The sequence below is a fragment of the Coccidioides posadasii genome, chromosome 4 (assembly GCF_018416015.2).
Source record: "Coccidioides posadasii str. Silveira chromosome 4, complete sequence".
NCBI lineage: Eukaryota > Fungi > Ascomycota > Eurotiomycetes > Onygenales > Onygenaceae > Coccidioides > Coccidioides posadasii.
This window is the reverse complement of record NC_089410.1, coordinates 1,095,239-1,117,077: the sequence shown is the minus strand read 5'-3', so window position 1 is coordinate 1,117,077 and position 21,839 is coordinate 1,095,239. Positions and strand designations below refer to the sequence as shown.

The window sequence follows — 21,839 nt, the reverse complement described above, 5'->3', positions numbered from 1 at the left end:
GACCCCCGTGTTAACCAGGCAAACAATTCTCCAGGCGCGTGGAGCGGGTGCACCATTTCCGCCCTTCATTGCACGTGATCGAGCCACTGCCAAGCTTCCGCGTGGTCGTCTGGTGGAAGAAAAGAGACAGACTGCCTAAAGTCCGTGCTAAAGCTCGTGAAAAGCCTGCTCCTAGAGTTTCTTTTCCATGAATCTACCGATAATAGTTGATAATACTCTACTCTTGCTCTGTGTAATACCTTTATACATAGTTATGAACCCATGACGCAGTTCTATGACAAGCGCATTCTGGTGCAACTCGATCTCGATCGCAGTAAAGACAGCTCAAGAGATCGTAGAAGAATTAATCATAGCTTCCAATACTCCCATCAAAAATTGTTAAGAATCTCCTCTAGACACCCTTGGGATTGCTTAAGATCTCGTAGCGCTCAGTCTCTCTGATTGTGATGCTTCCACTTATAACGCTTCTGCACTAGTACGACCGGGAAGCTGGAAAATTACTTCCTTTCCTTATGTGCGTAAATGTAAGCCTGTCGAATGTCGAATCATCTCCCGGCGTAAATAATTGCCAGCCTCAAAGATGGACAGATTCCACGACTTGGAAGCGGATCTACTTCATCTTACATGTGGAATTTTAAACTCCCCACATTTCAAGCACCGAACGGTGGGCGTTAAAGGGGGAAGATGTAAGTGAAATTTGGGGAAATCTTTCTCCATCATCATATGCATCGCAGAACCAGGTCGATAATACCAAAGAAAATGTCGCGGTCCGCATCCAGCTTGTCCAATCCAAGGCCCACAACGAGGAGCCTTTTCTCGCTCGGGTTCTTCGTTGCGATAGCGTTGGCGATCTGGCAAGCATATAAATGACCAATGCTCTCCAACTCGCCAGAGCGTCCGCCCAGCACCGTTGTTGCTGTCAGTTCGGCAAGAGGAAGTAAGCTATCGTCGCCTTCGTCGGGTATCGTATGGTAGCCGCTCGTACCAGGGTTTGTGTTTTCGAGAGGGACGTGCAGCTGCCATATGTCAGTATTCAAGGAGAATTCGGCTAGATTGGGAATCGCACCCAATGCGCTAGTCTCCCATTCTGCGATATTGTCACTAGAATCTTATCCGAAAAAGATACTGCCATCACGTCTGTCTGAACGCCCCCTATGACTCCAGCAGCCTGCCTCGTTTGTGCTGGAAACGGGAGATTTTCCATTTCTCCCGGAGCGGGTTGATTGCCAGAGAGGACGTCCATGAGGACCTATCAAGTCGCCGACAAAGTAAGCAACCCAACGCAGCCTGCAAAGCGAAAACTACAGCGGTTGACGGGCTTGGACGTGGTGTTTCGCTTGCGGTGTGGCGGAACTTCAGCGGCGGTTTGGCCGTGTGGGGCTGGCCCGCGGAGCTTCCTGAGCTTAACTCGTTAGCTTTCACCGCCCTTCTTGGCAGAATATGTCGAATTTTCGATGAAAGCGGCGGAGAGACAACGGCCGACGGTTAGCCGATCGTAACTCTCTCTACTCTTCAAAATGCCGAAATTCGTTCCAAGGCAACGGAAACATAAAGTTCTAGCTAGGGAGGGCAAAGCAGCTCTCCCACAAGAGGATACAAATGCCGCCGAAGTCCTGCAGGTTTCAAAGGTGGAGAGGGAAGAAAAGATGAGACTTCTGAGGGAAGAATTGAGAGCGCAACAGCCGAAAATATCTGGCAAGAAGCAGAAGCGCCTGGATAAATATATTGTGCGTTTGGCTTTTGTTCAAACTGAGAACTTCGTGAGCTAACATTGGCCGTATGTGTTAGGAAAACAAATTAAAAAAGGACGAGAATCAGGCACTTATCAAGAAGCTCGCCAAATCCAAGATAGATACCTCTCAGCTTCAGAGCTCACGGAACCTAGGCAAGAAAAAGAAAGAGACCCACATCCGAAATGGAGTGCATGAGGAAGCCGTTAGCGTCGGAGGGCCGAAGTCTACACAAGAAAGTACTGGCGAAACCGATTCTGAAGATGAGGCCATCCTCTGTGCAGGGAAGAATTCTAGGGACGTCCTGGCTTCAGCCGTCGCTCCAAATGTACGAATGGGAAGTGGTTTAAAGCGGCCTTTGGAGATTGGCCCAGATGGTTACCCTATACTCAAGAAGCGGAAGAAACGTGTCCGAAAATTTGAGCCAGTTGAGGAGGATGAGCCCGAGTGGGAAGGGTTCGATTCTGAGGATTCAGCGTCACAATCGGCCGCGGTTGTAGACGCAGAGCCAAATGCAGATGAAAAGGCGAGCAGTGACTATGATGACGAAGAAGTGTCTGGAGATGATTCTCCGTCCGATGATGAGAGCAGCGATGAGGACGATGAAACCTCTGCTGGGTTGGAAAACGAGGGGACATTGAAGAAAAAGATTCGTCCGCGACAGTCTGCATTCAAGGCCTGGGCTGTGCAGCAAATCAACGACGCCGCTGGTTTCAAGCCAACGCACCACCTCCCTGCCCCCATTCTGGAAGAAGTGTCGCAAGCAATTAAGGAGACGAGGCCTACCGTTCAAGTTGAAGATGAGCCTTTACCGCCAGAACTTCAAATAAGCCAGGCAAATCTCGACAGAAAAGCCTTTTCTGTGAACGTTAGCCGCCCCGATGACATCCAGGAAGCTCGTCTAAAGCTGCCAGTAGTCGGAGAAGAGCAAAAAATCATGGAGGCCATCCATAACAATTCATGCATAGTGATATGGGGGGCAACAGGAAGTGGAAAAACCACTCAACTTCCACAATTTCTATTTGAAGCAGGGTATGGAAACCCAGAAAGTGACAACCCCGGCATGATAGGTGTAACACAACCGAGAAGGGTCGCAGCGGTCAGTATGGCGAAACGAGTGGGTGAGGAATTAGGGCAGTTTTCCGATCGAGTGTCTTATCAAATTCGATTTGACAGCACTGTATCCACCAAGACTGCAATCAAGTTCATGACAGACGGTGTCTTGATACGAGAAATAGCGCAAGATTTCTCGCTGTCCAAATACTCCATTATAGTGATTGACGAAGCTCACGAGCGAAGTGTGAATACTGATCTACTCATTGGTATGGTCAGTCGAATAGTGGACCTGAGGAAATCCATGAGTGCAGACAATCCATCCGTAAGACCGCTGAAGCTGGTCATTATGTCTGCTACCCTCCGAATATCAGATTTCATCCAAAACCCGAATCTGTTCAAACAGGGAACACCGCCCTTAGTTCAAGCAGAGGGTCGCCAGTATCCTGTCACTGTCCACTTTGCACGCCGGACTCATCGAGATTACGTTGAAGAGGCATACCGCAAGATCTGCAGAGGTCATAGAAAACTTCCTCCAGGTGGCTTTCTTGTTTTCTTAACCGGCCAGGGCGAGATCAAGCTGCTCGCAAAGAGACTCAGGCAAGCATTAAAGTCCACCCATGCATCCGATGGTTTACAGGCAAAGGTTCAAATATCCGCCGCAGAAGCATCTATAGAAGCTGAAGATATTGAGCTTGGTGAAGAACATTTGAGGCTTGAGGGCGAAGAAGACGATGCAAGTGATATCGAAATCGAAGGACTCGACGATAATGAGGACGAAGATGAGTTTGATCAAGAAGAGGGGGCAATGGATTCAACGACCAAAGTCCATATCCTGCCTCTGTACTCACAACTGCCAACGAAAGAACAGCTCAGAATATTCGAACCGGTGCCAGAAGGCTCGAGACTTATAGTATTAGCGACAAACGTTGCTGAGACTAGTTTGACTATCCCTGGAATCAGATATGTCTTTGACTGTGGTCGATCCAAAGAGAAGCAGTATGATACTTCTACAGGCGTACAGAGCTTTCAAATTGGATGGATCAGTAAAGCTAGTGCTAGTCAGCGTGCTGGACGCGCTGGTAGAACTGGGCCTGGTCATTGCTACAGGCTATATTCCTCGGCGCTGTACGAGGAAGCATTCCAAGAATATACCGAGCCGGAAATCCTTCGGACGCCGATAGAGGGCGTAGTTCTGCAAATGAAATGTATGGGATTGCACCATGTCATTAATTTCCCATTCCCAACACCACCAAATCGTGCTGCGCTAGCTAAAGCGGAAAGTTTGCTTCGGTACCTCGGCGCGTTGGCATCGGACGGTCAAATAACAGACATTGGTCGCCACTTAACATTATATCCACTGAGCCCAAGGTTTGGCAAGATGCTGCATATCGGTCACCAGCATGGCTGTATGCCCTACGTTATTGCGATGGTCGCAGCTTTAGCTGTCTCAGACTTATTCGTTCAAGAAAGTCAACTTGATTTGTCACCTTTGTCCAGGGATGATGATAAGAAAGTGTATACTAATGCTGACCGACTTGAAGACACCGCTAGAGAGCACCGAAAGAAAGCTTACCACAAAGCTCATCGCATTTTTAGCAAGTATGACGACAAAGCTGATACTTTGAAGTTCCTTGCTGCGGTTTGCGCATACGCATACGCCCCTGATGGAGAGTCATTCTGCTCACAGATGTTCCTCCGTTCGAATGCAATGAAAGAAGCCGCTCAGCTCCGTCGCCAATTATCGGAGTTGGTCCGCGTGAATAAACCTGGTTTGCTTGGTTCCTTCGAATCTCGCCTGCCCGAGCCATCAGACAAGAAAATCCGAGCGTTAAAGCAAATAACTGCAGCGGGTTTCATTGATCAAATAGCAATTCGTGCAGATACAGCACCCGTACCTCCAGTAATGGAACGGAAGCCAAAACGAGCCATTGATGTTCCCTACTTTACCCTCTTCGCATCCCGAGAGGGACGGGCAAAGGAGTTAGAAGAGAAAGCTGTATATCTTCATCCTTCATCCAATTTGGCCAAACTATCACCCAACGAACTTCCTCAATATCTGGTGTACTCACACCTACAGCAATCAACGCCGACGTACATTGGTGACGTTCCCAAAGTACGCATGTTCCCCTTGACCCCTGTCAGTGGTTTGCAATTGTCGGCGTTAGCACAGGGTACGCCGCTAATCCAATATGGAAAACCTATCGGAAAGACGGATTCTCTGGGAGGTGCACCCGAGAGAAGGGAATGCTGGGTCATCCCTTCAATGGTTGGAGAGCCCGGGAGCGTAGGATGGCCTCTACCCGCAAAAAAGGTAATTCAAAAGAAGGATAGAAAAGAAGGATGGGTGATCGAACGATTTGTTTAGCGATAGAATTAAGCTTATATGTCGGTTGTATTTTTTGGTTTTGATAAGGCTCTTTAGCACGGGAAAAGGTGGTCACTTTAAGTGTCAGATATAAATTATTATCATGATTCGTCAAACACTGTCGTCTTCTCACAGTGAAGCAGCGGCTGTCCGCTCCATGTCCTCACAACTCTGGGTGTAGGAAAGAAAGGAGTGTCACCAGGTAACTTCGGTTAGATAATTCCAATCGCCCCAGGTTTCGCCAGCAAGACCGCTCCAATATGGCGGTCCAAACGCCACCAACGCCGTAAAAAAAAAAAAAAAAAAAAAAAAAAAAGCAATCTGTCTTCATATCATCTTGGCTCGTCCCTGTCATATCTTCGTCTGTATCCGCCATTTCTTTCTTCTCTATCTTCCCTATACCTCCCATCTCTCCCATCTCCCCCATCCTCTCGACCCGGCCTATCCCAATCTCTCCTTCTGCCTCCAGTCCTCGGAGAATCTTCTCCATCGGCCTTGATTCCCAGCGCCCTTCTAAACCGTTCACTCTCCTCGATCTTCGCCTCCGCCAACTCATGCACCTGGTACGTCTTAAACTGCCTCTTGCCCCTCCCATCACCACCAGAATCGCCCTGCTTCCTCTTCTCCCCACGGAAACGATCTCTATCCCCCGGATCCGAACCAGATCTTCCCGCCAATTCATCCTCCAGCTCCCTGGTTAACCCCGCGCGCAGCTCGTCAAGTCTCTGCTCGATCTCTTCTTCCGATAACTTATACTTTTTCCGTTCACTAGCACCCTTTTCACCATCGGTACCTTCGTCGGCTTCCTCCCCACGCTCCTCCAACTCCTCATTCTCTTCCTCCAGCCTATCCCTCTCCTCTAGGATCTTGACTTCGATTTGTCGCCGTCGATCATGTTCTAGGATCTGCTTGTCCGGCTGTCGCTGCTTGAATGTGGGTCGTTCGTCGGCATCCGCGTCTGGCTGGAAGGGAGCGCCATAGCTTCGGTCGCGCGGCTTCAGGAGGGAAAGGTTGCGTTGGACGTATCCAGAAGTTCCGCTTCCACGCGGAGTGGAAAGGCCGACGTTTGAGGACATGCCCAGAATCTGGAGATGAACCTAAGTTTATATCCTTTCTTCCCCCCTTTTCTTTCGCTTATAGTCCAGTAATGCTCAGGGCAAAGGTAACCAAGTGGCAGGATATGATATGTAGCCGCGATGTGCTCGGGGCGGTTATCGCGTTTGGTTTAGGATCAAAAACGGAAGTGTGTTCTGAGAGTATGTTTCAATGGGTATAATACAACAATATCCAGGCATAAGAGGCAATAAACCGCGACTAGAGAGCTGTTGTCAAGCCTCCTTGAGTGCCGCTGTTTCGCTTGAACCGATGCTCAAAGGCAAACCGAGAATCTCACGTAATATCTTGGAAGGAATCGGCTTCGGGAGAATATAAGTCCGTGCTTACTCAGGGTTGGGATTACGTTTCGGTGACTTCACCGTGAGAGAGAGACACGGAGTCTTAAGGGGATTGCCATAGGAAATTATTCGATCAAAGTGAAAGTGATGAAGAAAATAAATTTTAGTTATACACCTGGGTGAAGCAACCATATATACGGAGTACACACATCTAATTTGCAGCAATATAAGGAAGACCAGTCAGGGCCAATCCAAGAATCCTTCTAAGCATCCTTCCCAAAATAAATATCCTTGTAAGGAGTATATAGTATTAGCAGATTGCTTCTTCTATCCCAATCGCCCCCGGAGTCAAATCTGTCCTCCATCTGGGCGGACTTTATCCCCAGCCAAATACATCGCTGACACTAATCGTGCTCCACTTCACTCCGCCAACAGCGAAACACAGCACGACAATATCCACGACAATAAGCAACGCGGCTCCCATCATAAATCTCGGACAGAAGATTCTATAGAGCATGAGATGCCGTCTTAGCCATCCGGCCCACATCGTCGTGGCTAGATTGATGGTCGCATAATAGAGAATATGCGTAGTGGCTGCTTGGGCAACGTCCGCCAGAAGGCGCCTGGTGGAGTTCTCGGGCCTTTTCGTCACCCCATCGACCACCTGCGGACCCCGTGAATCGATGGGCCGCTTCCACAAGGCCGTCAGCGGGGTAGCGACCGCGGAAAGAATCTGAGCGCCAAAGGTATTAAAGACGATGAGGATGGGGGACCAGGGATATCGGACAGAGTTGAGCGGGATAAATGCGCTTTCCCACTGGATGCTGCTGAGCGTAGCCTGGTGGCCGGTTGTGAAGAAATGGAACGAACCGAGGATGGCTAGCATAACGGGTCCGATGGCCGAATTGCTCGTCGTAAGACCGTTGGTGTCGAGAATTTCGAGCAGGGAGAGAATCTGCCAGAGCTGAAGCGCAATTGTGCCTCCACCCATTGGCTTCTGTAAGAGAATAATGGCGAGGGCGAAGTTCACAACAAGGATAAAGAAGCGGGTTCCATAAATATTAGCGTATCCAAGAATTGTCACAGATGCTTTGGCGTTAGACTGGATACTCGGTGTCATAGCAATACTAACGCACGGTTTCGCCCAGGCAAATGTCGTGGTCCCAGCGGCAAATGCAATAGCAAGGATGATTTGAGCCAGGATGACCTTGATTGACTTAATCGTACTGGACTTAATAACAAGCCAGTTGCCATCATCAGCCGCATCTAGCATCCAGTACGTAGCTACCAGAAGTAATCCTATTCGGAAAGCGAATCCTATCCAAAAGATGGCAGAGCCTTCGTAGGATTTCGTTCCTTGATAGTAGGATCGAATGACCGAAGGAAGGACGAGCGATAGGGCAAATGGGATTAAGAGCTGCCATGGTGCCGATGTTGAGGATGTGGCGGAGACGTAATACGTCGACTTGCAGAAGGGCATCTGCTCTTCTCGGCAAAGCCGCGAGAGGGATGCTACTTTTCCCAGAGCAACGAATATGATAGAATGATATAAGCCAAGTATTCTGTCCTCTTTTGCCTTTTGTCTCAAAGAAGAAATTGCGGCCAAAACACCAAACGTGGTGAGAAAGAAGAATAGGATCTGGTCTTCCCAGATGGTGTAGGAGTTGGAAGCGAATCCCACAGACTGAGCAACGGTGAAAAGAACGGCCAACCAACTCCATAAGGAGCGCGGCAACGGTGACGAAATTCTGTTTGGAATCCAAAGCACAGTTGACAGAGATGCAAGAATTCCCCCAACTGCGGCCCCTAATGCTCCACCTTCAATTAGTGGCATCTGCAAGAGAGCCATTGTACTTGATCCTATTCCCCCTGCAGCACCAACTGCGGTCGCAGCGGCAATGTTTTTCAGCGTTGGAAAAGTAATATCTGTTCGATCGCCCCGAATAGCCCGAGCATAAAATGCCAGGACCGCAATACCAGCGACCAGGATTCCAATCCCCAGAATCATACTCGGGACATCAAACCTAGCCCAGAGAGCCCGACAGACGTTTAACGTGTCTCTCTGATACTCACGATAAGAATCATAGATCTTGCGGAGGGCAGCTGAGTCTTTGTTTCTAGTTCTTTCAATCGATCTCCATCCATCCTCAGCCTGGGACCATAACGACAACGGCCCCGAAGTATGGCTCTGATCCATTCCTCGAGCATTTGCATATTCGCGTTGGTACCGCTGGATCTGAGCAGAAGCAAGTCTGTTAACAGCGACCAGATTTCTCAAGTCCTTGCCGTCAGGGCCAGCGAAGGCTTCTTCAATAGGCGATCCAAGGTTGTTAAACGGGATCGGAAGACCAAGTAGCAAAGACAGTGTCGGAACGATGTCGATTTGGGGAACAGGGCGTTCCTTTGCTGTTCTGGGGGGTTCCATGGAGTCGCTACCCATGCGGCCGAAGATCTTTTTCTTAGAATACATCCAAAGAGTTGCTTCGACTTCATCGTCCGATTCGCCGCCGTGGTCTCCTTTAGAGTCCATTCCGTGGTCACCCATTACGACGAGCAAAGTGTTATCGTCGATACTCTCCATGAGTTGTCGTATTACTCCGTCCATCTCCTTCAGTTTTGCAGCCATAGCCGCGTGGTCGGGTCCGTATCGATGTCCAGCATGGTCAACGCCCAAATAGTGCCCAAAAACCACATCCCACTTGGTCGCATTCTCAGTGTGTACGAGTGGGAAGATGTGTTCCGTCACCCCATTGTCGACGGTAAACAGGTCCCAGACATTGAACGAATCATACGCATGCGTAAGATCTTCCTCGAAATAGCCGGGGAACAACGCATGCCATGTGTCATCTCCCAAGTGAACAACCCGTTTACCAACGCTCCGTAATTGAGCCACCAAATTGTCCTCATCAATAGCAGTTCCAGCGAAGTTAGAGCCCGCGTCTATGAACGTGGGTAGTGTCCCGGTCGTAAGGCCCTTGAGGCGCTGCAGGGTCGTAGTGGGCGGGTCCGCAATGAATGGGAGCAGGAATGCATTGTTTGGCTTCTCGACAGAGGTCTCATACAGCACCGGAATGTTATGGTGGAACAAATGGGGTTCTTGTCCCTCGACGGTAGGCCGGAAAGGAACGGTAAAGTCGTATCGAAGGGCATCGATGATGACAATAACGGCTTTATCAAATGACTTCGGGTGCCAGCATCCCTCGTCGGACGACGTAGAACGCACATTGGCATCTGGCGTATCAAACGGGAGCACCGCACACTCAGACTTGGTGTTCAGTACTAACCGGGTAAGCAGGAAACCCTTCGTAAAAAAGAATATCCCAATTAAATGTATAAACCTATCCCATCATCTCCACCATCAGCCATTTACCGATGAAGCGCAGAACCAAGAAGGCGAAGAGTAAACGGCAAAAGAGGGGGGCAAAAAAAAAAAAAAAAAAAAGGAAAAAAGGAGCCAAATACTCACAGTACCCATGCCAACAGCCCCAAAACACCGCTATGCATGATCGTGAACTCCTTCTCCTTCGCTTTATTCCTCTGCGCATCCCTATCCTTCACAGCCTTCATCAATTCCTCTTCACTCGCTGCCCCCGGCCTTGTCCGGCGGCGGAATTGCTGCCGCGCCCGCGCCGCGTTGCGCGCCTCTTCCTCCGCAAGGAGCTGCGCATTGGCCCATTGCGCTTTGATCTGGCGGTATTCGGAGCTCGGGGATTGGCCTGGCGCAAGGGTTCCGGTGGCGCTCTCACCGCCACCTTTGGGCCGGGTGGGTTTCATCGTTTCCGTGTGTTCTGGTAAGTGGGTAAAGGGAGGAGGAGAGGGGGAAGGACGTGTCTGTAGGCGCGGGTGAACGAGGAAGTTCGGAGTTTAGAGCAAATACTCGCGAACGAGGGAGGAGTAAGTTAGTGTGTCCATTGAATGAGTTTTGACGACGAGGGATGGCGCTTCGGAGCTGGTTGCGCAGGTTGGCAGAAGGTCGAAGGTCCTCGGTGGCAGCTCCGCAAAAGGCTTAAAGCTCTGCAAAACCAACTTACCTTGATGGCCAAACTCACTACATCTATTCAAGCAGCCGCAAAACCTCACAACCTTTCAGCATATACCGCCCTTAAAATGATCCAATTGAAAAGGAATTTTAGTGTGACATCTTTTACGAAGTAGTGATATAGAAATTATAACGTGATACGTTCGAGCAAGTTTGAACAATTTCAGTTTATCAAAGTGGTAAGAAGGTATATACTCCGTACTCTTGAGAACATCGTGACGCAACGGGGCGCAGGAAATATCCCAAAGCAATTTCAAAGTCCAGCTCATAATGCAACCAATCAAGATCCAAAAAAAAAAAAAAAAAAAAAAAAAAAGCTGCACAGTCGAATTGGAAGTGCATATATCCGTATGACGGAATAAAATAATGGACAGGAAGAGCCAAGGCGGTGCCGAAAGCCGCAATTCATCAATCAAACAGCGGGATCCATTATCAACAAGATAGCCCAATGGGGAAAAGAAAAGATAAAGGAAAATAAAATAAAATGAATAAAAATAATATGAAGCGAAATTACGTCACGTCGTGTTTTCCAAGCCCTAGGAACATAGCAGGGTACGTGGAATTGTGACGGCTTTACAGGCAGCTATCGAAGCCAGTCGGGAGTTGGGCGCAACTGGTAAGTTTCGACGCCTGGTCTTCGAGTGACAACAGAGTGCGTAGCAATATATGCCAGCGGATTAGCAGTGTTTTTATATCTGTGAGATGGGTATCCCTGAGATTGTGGGTCGGTTCGGGGGGTCAGGTAGCAGTGGTGTGAGGGGTGTACGGCATAGGAGCAGGTGCGAGAGAGAGTGGAGTGGTGAACTGAACGATAGTTTGCGGGCGACCCTAAGAATATTGCTTGGAGTCGCATTTATCCTTCAATCCGCCCATCCGGTCAAGGTCAAGAGACTGGAACCTGTCAGAGCTATTTGCCTGGTATGGCGGCAACGACTCCGTGTAAGGTTCCAAGCCGATGCCGCCCTTCTCGCCGATGCGCACGACGACGACACTCCCTGGCCGTCGTGTGCCATTCGTATCTTCCTCTTCAGGGAACGTGATACGAATCTCTGGAACGGGGCTCGAGGGTGGGCTGGAGGAGTTTTCGACCAGATTTCTCTTCTCATCAATGACGTAGACGGACTCAGACCTGCCGCCGTAGGGAGTCGTGGTGATGGTGAGCTTACGGTGATGCCCAGGGCCGTTGGAATGTTCGTTGTACATGGGTAGACCGGCATTCTTTGCGGCGCGACGTTTCTTGCGGAGGACAAGGAGGGTGCCGACCAAAGTAATTCCCAACAGGACCAACACCAACAAAGTTATCAGAAGATTGACGGTGGTGGAGCTGAGTTCAGTTCCCTCGTCGTTGGATCCGTCGGCCCTCCGAACTAGCTTGCGTAATGAGTCCATTATTTTGAGATACTAAGATTAAAGATTCCAGAATAGAGCGCGGCGCGGTTGTCAAGAATCAAGGTGTCGATGTAGGCTGGCTAAGCGAAAAGAAGTTGCTACTCCTGAGCTGTGAAACAATCAAGCATGCATATGCAGCGGAATAAAGGATGTCGTGTGAAAATGATGCAAGTTATCGTCAAATAAGTTTGAAGAGAGAGATCGTGAGCGGGTGCGTGCGAGCGGGTGGCAAGGAATGTAGAGTTGTGAAATGATAAGAAAGAATGGACAGCAAGGTACACAGCTAAAGGAATGGAGCTGACACCTGCTTTGGATGAGCGAGAGAGCGAAAGAGAGAAGGGAGGCCGGGTTGGTGGGTGATGCTGGGTTGCGGTCGCGGAAGTGCGAGGAGAAGGAGAGAGAGAGAGAGACGAAGCAGGGGAGAGAAATGCAGCGAGAAGAGGAGAAGCGAGCAAAGTCCACAGCCGCCCGGGCTAGGAGATCACCCCCTGTGTGTTGTCTTTACCGGAACAGGTCAAGACTCTCCTGCCTCGTCAGTTTGAGCAAACAGCGCTTGCCCGCTTTCAACCCACGATGGAGCACTCAGACCAATGGCGGCCACTCTACTCAGCCACGGATATATCTCATTGGCTGCGGGTCCAAATGGGACGGTTCGATACCCAGCCAATAAGCTGTGCGACGTGCCTGGATTGCGGTGGATCCCAGCCATGTCACCCTCCCAAAAGGAAAAGAATAAAAACTAAAAAAGAAGAAAAAAATGAAAAAGGGAGAAGGAGCCAGACCCCAACCCGGAAGGAATGCAATGCCAGCAGCAGATGGCAGGTACGGAGTACATCGTATAGTATGTATTATTCAATACATCATCGCCGACTACTATTACGAGAGAGACCATAATAATAATAATAATAATAATAATAATATCATCATCATCATCATCATCATCACCAGAGGTCGATTGCTCGCTGCTCCGGGCGAAGGGAGGGGGGCTCTGCTGGGCTGAAGGGCGATGTCTCGACTATTTATACCCCAAGTTGCTCCGGAGCCCGGACGGAGAACGATTATTCCAACACACTCTTCCCCTTTGTACAGAGCACGAAGGGTTTCCATCTCCTTTCGTCCAGCAGACGGATGTTCCCGTGCGTGTCTCTACAAAGAACTTGAACCCAATCGGAGCCACGCTGCGTCGATCCCATTCTGGCTCCCCCTGCATGTCGACTTTACGTATGTGTCTCCATTGATGCGTGTGCGCGTGCGTGCCGACGGGAGCTGTGCTCCTTTGTGTGCGCACGATCGATCCATCATACGTGAACGGTGAGCGAGTCATTTGGGGACAGACGGCACAGTGCGAAGACGGCCGTCATTTCCTCTCACTCGTCCCAAGCCAGGTCTTGGACATGAGCTGGCATCCACATGATGGGGGATATTCAAGTCCTTCCCGATCACAGCGGCGCATCCTTCCCATGCCGCGGAGGATCGTCCTCGCACAGGCGGCGGCTGCCACAATTTTAATCCAGGCATCCAACCAAGTAGACCTGGCTGTCGATCGAAGACTTTGAAAAAAAAAAAAAAAAAAAAAAAAAAATTGCAAGCTCAGCCATGGTCGATATTTCCCTTTTTTCACATTATTGTGAAACAGACGAAGCGCAAAGGGAATGAAAAAGGCTCCGATTTCTTGAAATATCAGAATGGCTGACCCGTGTCTGGAGGTCCTCGAAGCTGTCGATGACCAGCGAACGGAGAAAGGTTCGGAGAAAGTCCCAGCCGCTCATCATGACAGTAATGGAAACCTCGCAGATCTGGTCCCGTTTCTTTTTCTCCTTTTGTCGATGCAAAGCTACCTCTCTCGCATTCATCAGGGAGAAAAAAAAAAAAAAAAAAAAAAAAAAAAAAAAGGAAAAAGAAGAAGAGCACGGCGGCAATGCTGTACGACATCTGACCACCTCTGGCCCCAAAATTATGATGTCTACTCCGTACAAATGTGATTTTTCACGTCACCACATTGACCTCCAGACTGCCAATGTCTCAGATCACCAACGAATTCCCCAGGATAAATCCAACAGAAACCGCGTGTCCGACACGAATCAAGGTCAGGAGCACATCAGAGGAGGGCTGAGACGAGCGGAGGGAAGCGGAAGTTTTCCATGCCTAGGTAGGACAAAACGGCTGTTTGCAGCAAACCAATTCCCAACGGCAGAACTGCAAGCCCCGGCGAGACAGCCTTGGGGGATGACATCTTTTGCTCAGGTGGACATCGCAATTTCCCGAAGTTGACAGATTTTTTTTTTTCCCTCACCTCTTCTCCACTTGCTCGATGATAGCATCTAATAGGTAGCATTCTCGGGCCGCGAGCACCTCATCGCAGGACCAAGGACTGAGTGTGCACGGTGTTCGAGATTTCTTCCAAGGTGCTCAACGCCCTGATTGCCTCCACACAGGAAAAAAAGTTTAGGTATCCCGTCGCACCGGAGTCCCTGCGGCATCGTCATCATCATCATCATCAGGTAGCAGAGCCAAATTCTCAACGGAATCTGGCGCCTCGAGGAAAGATTCCGTCACAGGTTGACAGGGGGTACGGAAAAGTACACCCAACATAAATTTTCTTTGGCTGCTGTTGCCTTGAGCAAACAAGGTTTCCATCCAGATTCTGACGACCTCAAATTGGTGGCATGATAAGCTTATGTTTAGCTGTTCCAAAACCCACAAGAGCTCTCCAACATAGTGGAGCGGATCGTGGAAAAAGTCAAAACAAAAAGAAAACCCTGGGTGGTCCACGGAAGAGCTACGGAGGAGCTACCAGCTGCTGGTTACTTCCCTTTGTCAGATGTAACTCCCGTACGGAGTGGATCCTCTAACTACATGTGGATATACAGTCCACAAGTAGAGAGCACTGTACCGGGCGTCAATAGAAGGAGACCAGTAAGCTGGAGATGATCTTACTCATGGCCTGTGAGACAGGAAGGACATGCTTGAGTAAGACATGACGGGCTTGAGCGACGAAACGTTGTACAGGAGCTATGCGAGTCGTCCGTTGGCTTCCGCTCGCAGCGGATGGCTCCGGCACCTACGACCATGGTAGGTTGGGGAGGATTATCCCGACCCGCGGCCTGTCACAAGATTGCAACAGGGCGTTTGCTGTGCGAGCCTCGGCTTGGCTGTGGAGTGAGTGACGGTGATGATCTTGTGGGATGTTGTTTCTAAGTCCTTCTACGCCTTTTTCTTCTTTTTTCTTCCTTTTTTTTTTTTATTTTTTTTTGGTAGCCTTTGGATGGAGGTGTGTTTCCCGGTCGGTTCCTGTTTTCATCTGACTTTTGTATGCAGAAAAACAAAAGAAAAGAGTAGCCAAGATAATGTCTTCCAAGTGTGATGTGTTTGAAACAGGGCGGTTTGTTTGTAGTCTTTTTTCTTTTTATTATTATTTATTTATTTATTTATTTTTCGATATCTCCACGCTTTGTTGGTTTTCTTTCTTGCTCCGCCTTCGAAGCAAACGTCGAGTGGAAATCTGGTTGATAGGCTCTCCCGTAGAGCGTCGGGTACCGACGTGTGCACAAAGGCGGTTGGCGAGAAGTTATCCTGTTACTACTCCACAGATCAGAGCTTGGGAAGGGTTTCTTTTCTTCTGGGGGCAAACGGAAAGCCAAGCTTGAACGTACTTTTGAGTTTTAAGATTCAATAACGCCCCCCGGATTGTCAATGATCGGGACCAGTCTTTGGGTCATCGAAGTGGAGGGGCGGCGAAGTTGGAGTTTGTTTCTACTGTACGTGCCTTCGACCGTTCAAAGGTGCGGTTCCAGTGCATGGGTGCGTGAATGTGAGTGCGATTCTGGAAGGGCAACCCATCCCACGTTGAAAGAAGCGGCATTGCCCAGACGTACCTACATACATGATGAAGATTACTGCTGGTGGTGGTGATGTTGGGGCGTGGGAGACACACACACACACACAGAGAGAAAGAGAGAGAGAGGTGGAGTCATGACGCCTTAAAATGATCTGCCGGTGTTTGGGAAGTGGATCTGGCGCCTTACCTTATTCGAAGCTTGGCTCGGCGGGATATTTTTAAACTCAGCTAGCGTAAGTTACTAGTACGGCGAGGTATTGAGGCCTGTACGTCCCGTGTTATGAATGGAAGAGGCCAGGTCGCCAGAAGGCCAGCGAGTGACGACCGCTGCGGGCGTCGTAAGTCGGTGTTCCGCGAGGGCCGCCTGCTTATTGGCCGCCGCCGGCAGCTCGGGTGGATTAAGCTCGCGTTATGTCCCTGCCGGCTTGGTATTCTGGTAAGTTTCAAAACGCGCCTTGGGGGGGGGGGGGGGGAAGATCGTGCGTGCGGCCAGTACGGAGAGGTACCTGCCGTAACAGCGGGGAGGACTGGGGGCAAGCAGGCTGGCTTCGAAGGTCCCAGTGCTGCTGTCTGTCGCGGTGGTCGTCGACGGGGCCAAGGACAGAGACGGGAGCTGCCAGCCGTTCACCCTGCTTGAGCGTCAGATTAGAGCGATGTGTGTGCATTTCTGTAGAACCTTCTAAAAAACGGAGTACTCCTTACAGCTATCTACTCCTCCTGATCCCGGCGATCGGAACATTTTCCCAGTCCAGATGCGTACTGCGGCGTATCAGCCCGGTATCTCGACTGGGGCCTGCCCAGCCAGTTTCCACTGCGGTGGCTGGCTAGCGCGCTTATGTAAGGCCAGGGCCCCGTTTTTTTTGTTTTGCAGCCGCTCCAGAAGCGGTAATTCAACCGTTTGATCTCTCGGACAGGGACTCTGCGAGGGTCGCGCAGCGCGGAGGACGACGCTGACCTGGAAAAAGCAAATCCAGGTTTAAAAAAAAAAGAAAAAAGAAAAAAAAAAAAAAAAGGAAAAAGAGGTGCTCGAGTCGCCAGCAAGGACAGCCACTTGGGCTGACAAGAATCCTCCTGCTCTCCGTGAAAAGCAACTTCGAAAAAACCGCTCGAGCTTCCTTCCACACCCACCCCAACTGTAGGTATGTATGGACCATCCCAACTGCCCTTTCAGCTCAAACCCCCCCCCCCCCCCCCCCCGGTCACCGTCTGTCGTCTTGCACTGTCTGAACCTTGCAGCTTCTCCCAACCGTCCGCTGCTCGCCCCTCTCCGCATCGTGTGTACCTCGCGGTAACCCGCATATTCTGCGGTACAGTTATCGCACGGAATCTGGATCTGAACTCCAAGGATCCAGGGAATGCCGCCCGACTTGTCACTCGACGAATCTCTTTGTACGCCCTCATCTCTGACCTCTGTACCACTCTTTCTGAGCTGTCCATGCTTAGCCTACCAATCCTCGTCACCCAACTTGCCAGCCTCGTCCGCTCCTTCACCCTCTCGTGTCGTCTTCACCTTCAAGTTGCTGACTGTGCTGTGTCCGTCGTCAGGAGATCAAAAATAGACCCCCAGAGGTTACCTTCCCGCAATATCCTGCTGTGTCATGAAGCTTCCGTCAGTGTGACGAGTTTCATGCGTCTCCCGTCTTTTTCCCTCCGTCTTTTTCCCTCCGTCTTTGTTCCTGGTCCGACCTCTCCTCCCCCCCCCCTTTGAACCTCTCCCGCCAGGAAAATTTATCGACCTCTCGCCATTCGCCCTCGTCTGCTTCATCCCCCCATCTCACTCTTGATCGCAGCCCTATCCCTAATTCTGCATCCAACGGTCAGTTCATCACCATTGCTAAGCGTTTGCCTTCGATCTCTTCCCACAACTCTACATTGCAAATAGAGAGAGAAGATCAAACAAAAAGAAAATAATAGAAAAAAGAAAAAAAGGAAAACAAACACGTACTCCGTATAGAGCTTGCCCCATCTCACCGCAATCCCTCCCTTCTCGCATTTCCTTCCCCACATCAATATCCGATGAACTCTCCATACCCGCATTAAGCCTAGTCGCGATCCTCAAGGTCATGCACGGAGGGTAAGTTTCGGCTTCGCTCAACGTTTGAATTCCTGTCTTGTTTACGGCTGCCTGCCGCGACCACGCTGGCAAACGAAGTCGGCCCCCTATCCGATCGTTCATCCTGCCCCCGGATGCACACGCACTCTCCTCTTGACCGTCTTCGTTACTCTTATTAAGGACTCCATATTACTATCCTTTATACCCTAATCTTAATTTTTCTTTCGCGGACTTCTTGCTCCCTTCACCTTTCCCTCACCTTCCTCTATCTTTGTTGTCTTTGTTTGTCTTTCCTTTCACGCATTCCTCACCTTTTTCCTTCTTTTTCCCCTCCCTTTACTGCTTCCGAAACGTACATTCTTCATTGCTGTAAACTGGGGCCCGGCCCTTCGCCTGTGAGGTCTGCCAGGGATACTCTCGCCTCTTGCCGGTGCACTTTTCCAGTTGCACATCTGACACACTTCATCTTCCCATTGCGCAGCCTCGACACTCATTGAACTGTAAAACTAACGGTACAATCACCTAGCTTTCACCACGGTATATTATATCGGCAGTCGGTCACACCCCCGTTGATGCACATGGTTGACAACAAACAAACATAGTTCAAACCTCCTCTTTTTTTGACTGAAATTTTGTGCATTTCACTCCAACATACATTCCTCTAGATCCTGCAAATACTACTCCTGATCGAAATTCCTTGTTAATATACTTTACATATACACTTCGGCATATACAGTTACCATTTATCACATTCCAGAACACAAAAGAATACCTGGGTGATGGCGTCAGGACTCGAAAATATTCCAAGTGTGCATGCAGTAAGTCTCAAAACCTGTTACTCTTTCCTTTTCTTTTGCTTTTTCCCCGGCTGTATATGACTAAATGTGCAAACATTGACATGGATTGTGGTCAGGTTGGAGGGCAGTCCCGTGCATTTGGGACTGCAAAAGCAAGTTGGAAAAACGATGTCTGGGGAAATGGCCACCTCACGGACGCGTTCTCGGACGGCACTAGGGAAAATGGACACTTTAGAGGTATGCCTCCCTCATATGAACCTCACGTTGGCTGTCATTAGTAACGTTTGCCATTTCCACCAGCCTCCAAAAGCATGAGCGACGAGATGATGGAAGGTAAATCCGGCTCCAGCTGCCTCCTGGCCACCTCGGAATCCGACGGGTGGGATGGACGGGCAAATATGCCTTGGAATGTCAGCCCTTCGCATGGGCATTCACTCACTCCTCCGGGGATCGATGCCCAGTCAAGGGACTCTTCTCCTCCTTACTTTTCCGCTCCTCGACCAGCTGCCATAGGCACTGCAGTAAAATCGTCAGCTCAGAGGGCTTTCTTTACACAATCCGATCCCCAGTCGGTTGCTGTGAGTTCTGTGGGCACACCGTCAGGATCTACTGGATATATGGACCATAACACCCCTCCACGAAATATCAATCCCGCCGCATTCAAGAATTCCAACCTTGGAGCCAGATTTGGAAGCGGAGCGACACTTCCTCTGACTAACAGCGATATGGGTTCATCTGATAATCTTAATGGCTCACTCGGGCTTCGCCCTTTCCAAGCAGCCAACGTTGGCCTAGCTGGGAAGTCTACAGGGCCTTATACACATCTGTCCCGTAATTCTATGGGTTCGTTTTCACAGCGTCCTGCACATTCGTCACATTCCTCCTTTCATTCGGATTCCGATGGTAACGATATCAGAGAGCCACGAGCGCGTTATGACATTGCGCATGAATTCTCGAAACTAGGCCTTGAAGGCAATTCCTACGTTCTTCATTCCCACTCGAACTCACACCGCTCGGCCTACATGGGCCCCTCATTCGACGGATCTGTCCCGCATTTCAAATCTCCCTTTGGAGATGAAGTGTCTGGGTCTGTTCTCAGAGCATACAGCCCCGAACCGTTTTCGGACATGTCTGCGTACCAAAGTATCCCCAGGTCCCGCCATGAAGAGAGAGGCATGGGCTCTCCGTCCCTGAACGACTACGTTAGAAATACGAACAAAGGCTTTTATTCCGCTAACGGAACACCTCCAGCCGCCCCACGCCTTGTTATATCACCGGGAAACCGGCTTGCTGGCCACCTTGCAGATGAGCAGACGGAACTTCTGGATAGGAAGCTACGGAGCTTGCAGCATGAGCAGCAAGAATATCTTCAGTCGGCGAGTCCGATCTCGAGCCGCAGAGCTCTGCAGCAGGCCCAGGGATACGGTCTTTCGAGTTATCATGCCGCCCAAATCAATCAGGTTGGCAATCCATATGCGATGGGGACGTTCTCTGGTCTTCCCACTGTTGTTGCACGGAACCAGTACCGTGAGCAAGATGCTTCGCAGTCGTTACGCAGCCCTCTGTTGGAAGAATTTAGAGCCAACAATAAGGGAACCAAGCGATATGAACTCAAGGTTGGTTACAATGCGACCGTACATAAATCATGAATTGTGGATGAAGGCTTATTTTATGTTCCGTTTAGGATATCTATAACCATATTGTCGAGTTCAGCGGTGACCAGCACGGCTCTCGATTTATCCAGCAGAAACTGGAGACTGCCAACAGCGATGAAAAGGAGCGCGTTTTCCAGGAGATCAAGCCCAACGCTATACAGCTCATGATGGATGTGTTTGGAAACTATGTCATCCAAAAGCTTTTCGAACACGGAAACCAAGCACAGAAGAAGGCATTGGCCCAGCAGATGATGGGTCATATTCTAAACCTTTCAACCCAGATGTACGGATGTCGGGTCGTGCAAAAGGTGAGCCTGCAATTTTTCTGTGAAATGCGCATACGACGCTAATTCTGACTAGGCGTTGGAGCATGTGCTCCTCGACCAACAAGCTGCAATGGTCAAAGAACTGGAGAACCAGGTTATCAAGTGTGTTAAGGACCAAAACGGCAACCATGTCATCCAGAAGGCCATCGAGCGAGTGCCCCAGGCTCACATTCAATTCATCATCAACGACTTCAGTGGCCAAATCCAACGCTGGGCGGTGCATTCTTATGGCTGTCGGGTCATTCAACGGATGCTTGAACATTGCAATGAAGCGGATCGTGACGCTATCCTTGCAGAACTTCATCTATGCAGTGCTAGCCTTATCCCAGACCAGTTTGGCAACTATGTGATTCAGCATGTGATCGAAAACGGGCGGGAGAGAGATAGATCCCAGATGATTGCCGTTGTGATTTCGCAACTTGTCTTGTTTTCGAAGCACAAGTTTGCTAGCAACGTCGTTGAGAAGACCCTTGAATATGGTGGGCCAAATGATCGCTCGGAGATCTTGCGTATATTTACTACTCCAAACGAGAGGGGAGAATCGCCGCTGGAGGGGCTCATGAAGGATCAATTTGGTAATTATGTTATTCGTACGTATCCTTGTTCTGGCGTTTTCCTTCCTTTTTCCTCCCCTTTTTTCCTTGCCACAATTTAATACTAATAACCCCCAGAGAAAGTCCTCCAAGTCTTGAAAGGAGATGAGTACCAAACGTTGGTCGATAAAATTGTTCCACTGCTATCCCATCTGAAGAAACATAGCCACGGCAAGCAGATTGCGGCGATTGAGAAACACTTAGCCAAACCGACACCCCCAACTTCCTCGACGACTTCCGAGGGCAATCACCTGTGCCGTGGAAATGAAGTCGACTCATCTTACGAGGACAACGGTCTATCTACCGGAGGCACTCCTAGCTCTCGTGGTAGTACTGCCTCAAGCACCAATACGAGCATCGACGCAGCAGATATTGCTGAGAACAAATCGGCCCCAGCACCCAGCACACATTCTTCGCGATCAGCCTAAAGAATTCCAGTTCACAACACTGGGCCCCATACTTAGGGCTCCTTTTTTTTACTCCTCTGTCACGTTTCCGAGGCTTTTTCTTACATGCCACATACCATTATTGATTTAATAGGCTCAAGACTTTGATGATCAGTTGAGTACATATACTCTTGATAAAAATTTTGCAGAAAATTAAC

General features: G+C 49.7%; 6 protein-coding genes across 6 annotated transcripts; 2 read left to right on the top strand and 4 right to left on the bottom strand.

Annotated features, from left to right (window-relative positions):
• Nucleotides 1–276: 276 nt before the first annotated feature.
• D8B26_007275 (uncharacterized protein) lies at nt 277–1,323 on the bottom strand. The gene is made up of 2 exons (XM_003072099.2): nt 1,067–1,323; nt 277–1,016 (listed from the first exon to the last, which is right to left on the bottom strand). The coding sequence occupies exons 1-2, from the start codon at nt 1,241–1,243 to the stop codon at nt 720–722; spliced, it is 474 nt and encodes a 157-aa protein (XP_003072145.1). The 5' UTR covers nt 1,244–1,323; the 3' UTR covers nt 277–719.
• A 194-nt stretch (nt 1,324–1,517) lies between these two features.
• Nucleotides 1,518–5,151, top strand: ECM16 (putative ATP-dependent RNA helicase DHR1; the record flags this gene model as incomplete). Its single annotated transcript, XM_066125482.1, has 2 exons — nt 1,518–1,727; nt 1,789–5,151. 2 exons carry the CDS (start codon nt 1,518–1,520, stop codon nt 5,149–5,151), a joined length of 3,573 nt encoding a protein of 1,190 aa, XP_065981565.1.
• Nucleotides 5,152–5,467: 316 nt separating this feature from the next.
• CWC21 (RNA-splicing factor) lies at nt 5,468–6,227 on the bottom strand (the record flags this gene model as incomplete). The annotated part of the gene is made up of 1 exon (XM_003072097.2): nt 5,468–6,227. The coding sequence occupies one exon, from the start codon at nt 6,225–6,227 to the stop codon at nt 5,484–5,486; it is 744 nt and encodes a 247-aa protein (XP_003072143.2). The 3' UTR covers nt 5,468–5,483.
• A 490-nt stretch (nt 6,228–6,717) lies between these two features.
• On the bottom strand, nt 6,718–10,319 carry GPI13 (mannose-ethanolamine phosphotransferase gpi13; the record flags this gene model as incomplete). Its single annotated transcript, XM_003072096.2, has 2 exons — nt 6,718–9,883; nt 10,012–10,319. The coding sequence occupies 2 exons, from the start codon at nt 10,317–10,319 to the stop codon at nt 6,922–6,924; spliced, it is 3,270 nt and encodes a 1,089-aa protein (XP_003072142.2). The 3' UTR covers nt 6,718–6,921.
• Nucleotides 10,320–11,412: 1,093 nt separating this feature from the next.
• On the bottom strand, nt 11,413–11,973 carry D8B26_007271 (uncharacterized protein; the record flags this gene model as incomplete). Its single annotated transcript, XM_066125481.1, has 1 exon — nt 11,413–11,973. The coding sequence occupies one exon, from the start codon at nt 11,971–11,973 to the stop codon at nt 11,413–11,415; it is 561 nt and encodes a 186-aa protein (XP_065981564.1).
• Nucleotides 11,974–18,643: 6,670 nt separating this feature from the next.
• Nucleotides 18,644–21,777, top strand: PUF3 (mRNA binding protein puf3; the record flags this gene model as incomplete). The annotated part of the gene is made up of 6 exons (XM_066125480.1): nt 18,644–18,682; nt 18,778–18,898; nt 18,962–20,277; nt 20,346–20,624; nt 20,677–21,232; nt 21,314–21,777. The coding sequence occupies 6 exons, from the start codon at nt 18,644–18,646 to the stop codon at nt 21,661–21,663; spliced, it is 2,661 nt and encodes an 886-aa protein (XP_065981563.1). The 3' UTR covers nt 21,664–21,777.
• Between the last annotated feature and the right edge of the window lie 62 nt (nt 21,778–21,839).

What these genes read in the sequence shown, in the direction of transcription:
- D8B26_007275 (XM_003072099.2), bottom strand. Translation starts at nt 1,243, where the DNA reads ATGGACGTCCTCTCTGGCAATCAACCCGCTCCGGGAGAAATGGAAAAT. An exon ending in ATGGGAGACTAGCGCATTGG is followed by an intron (nt 1,017 to 1,066) that starts GTGCGATTCCCA and finishes GACATATGGCAG; the next exon opens with CTGCACGTCCCTCTCGAAAA.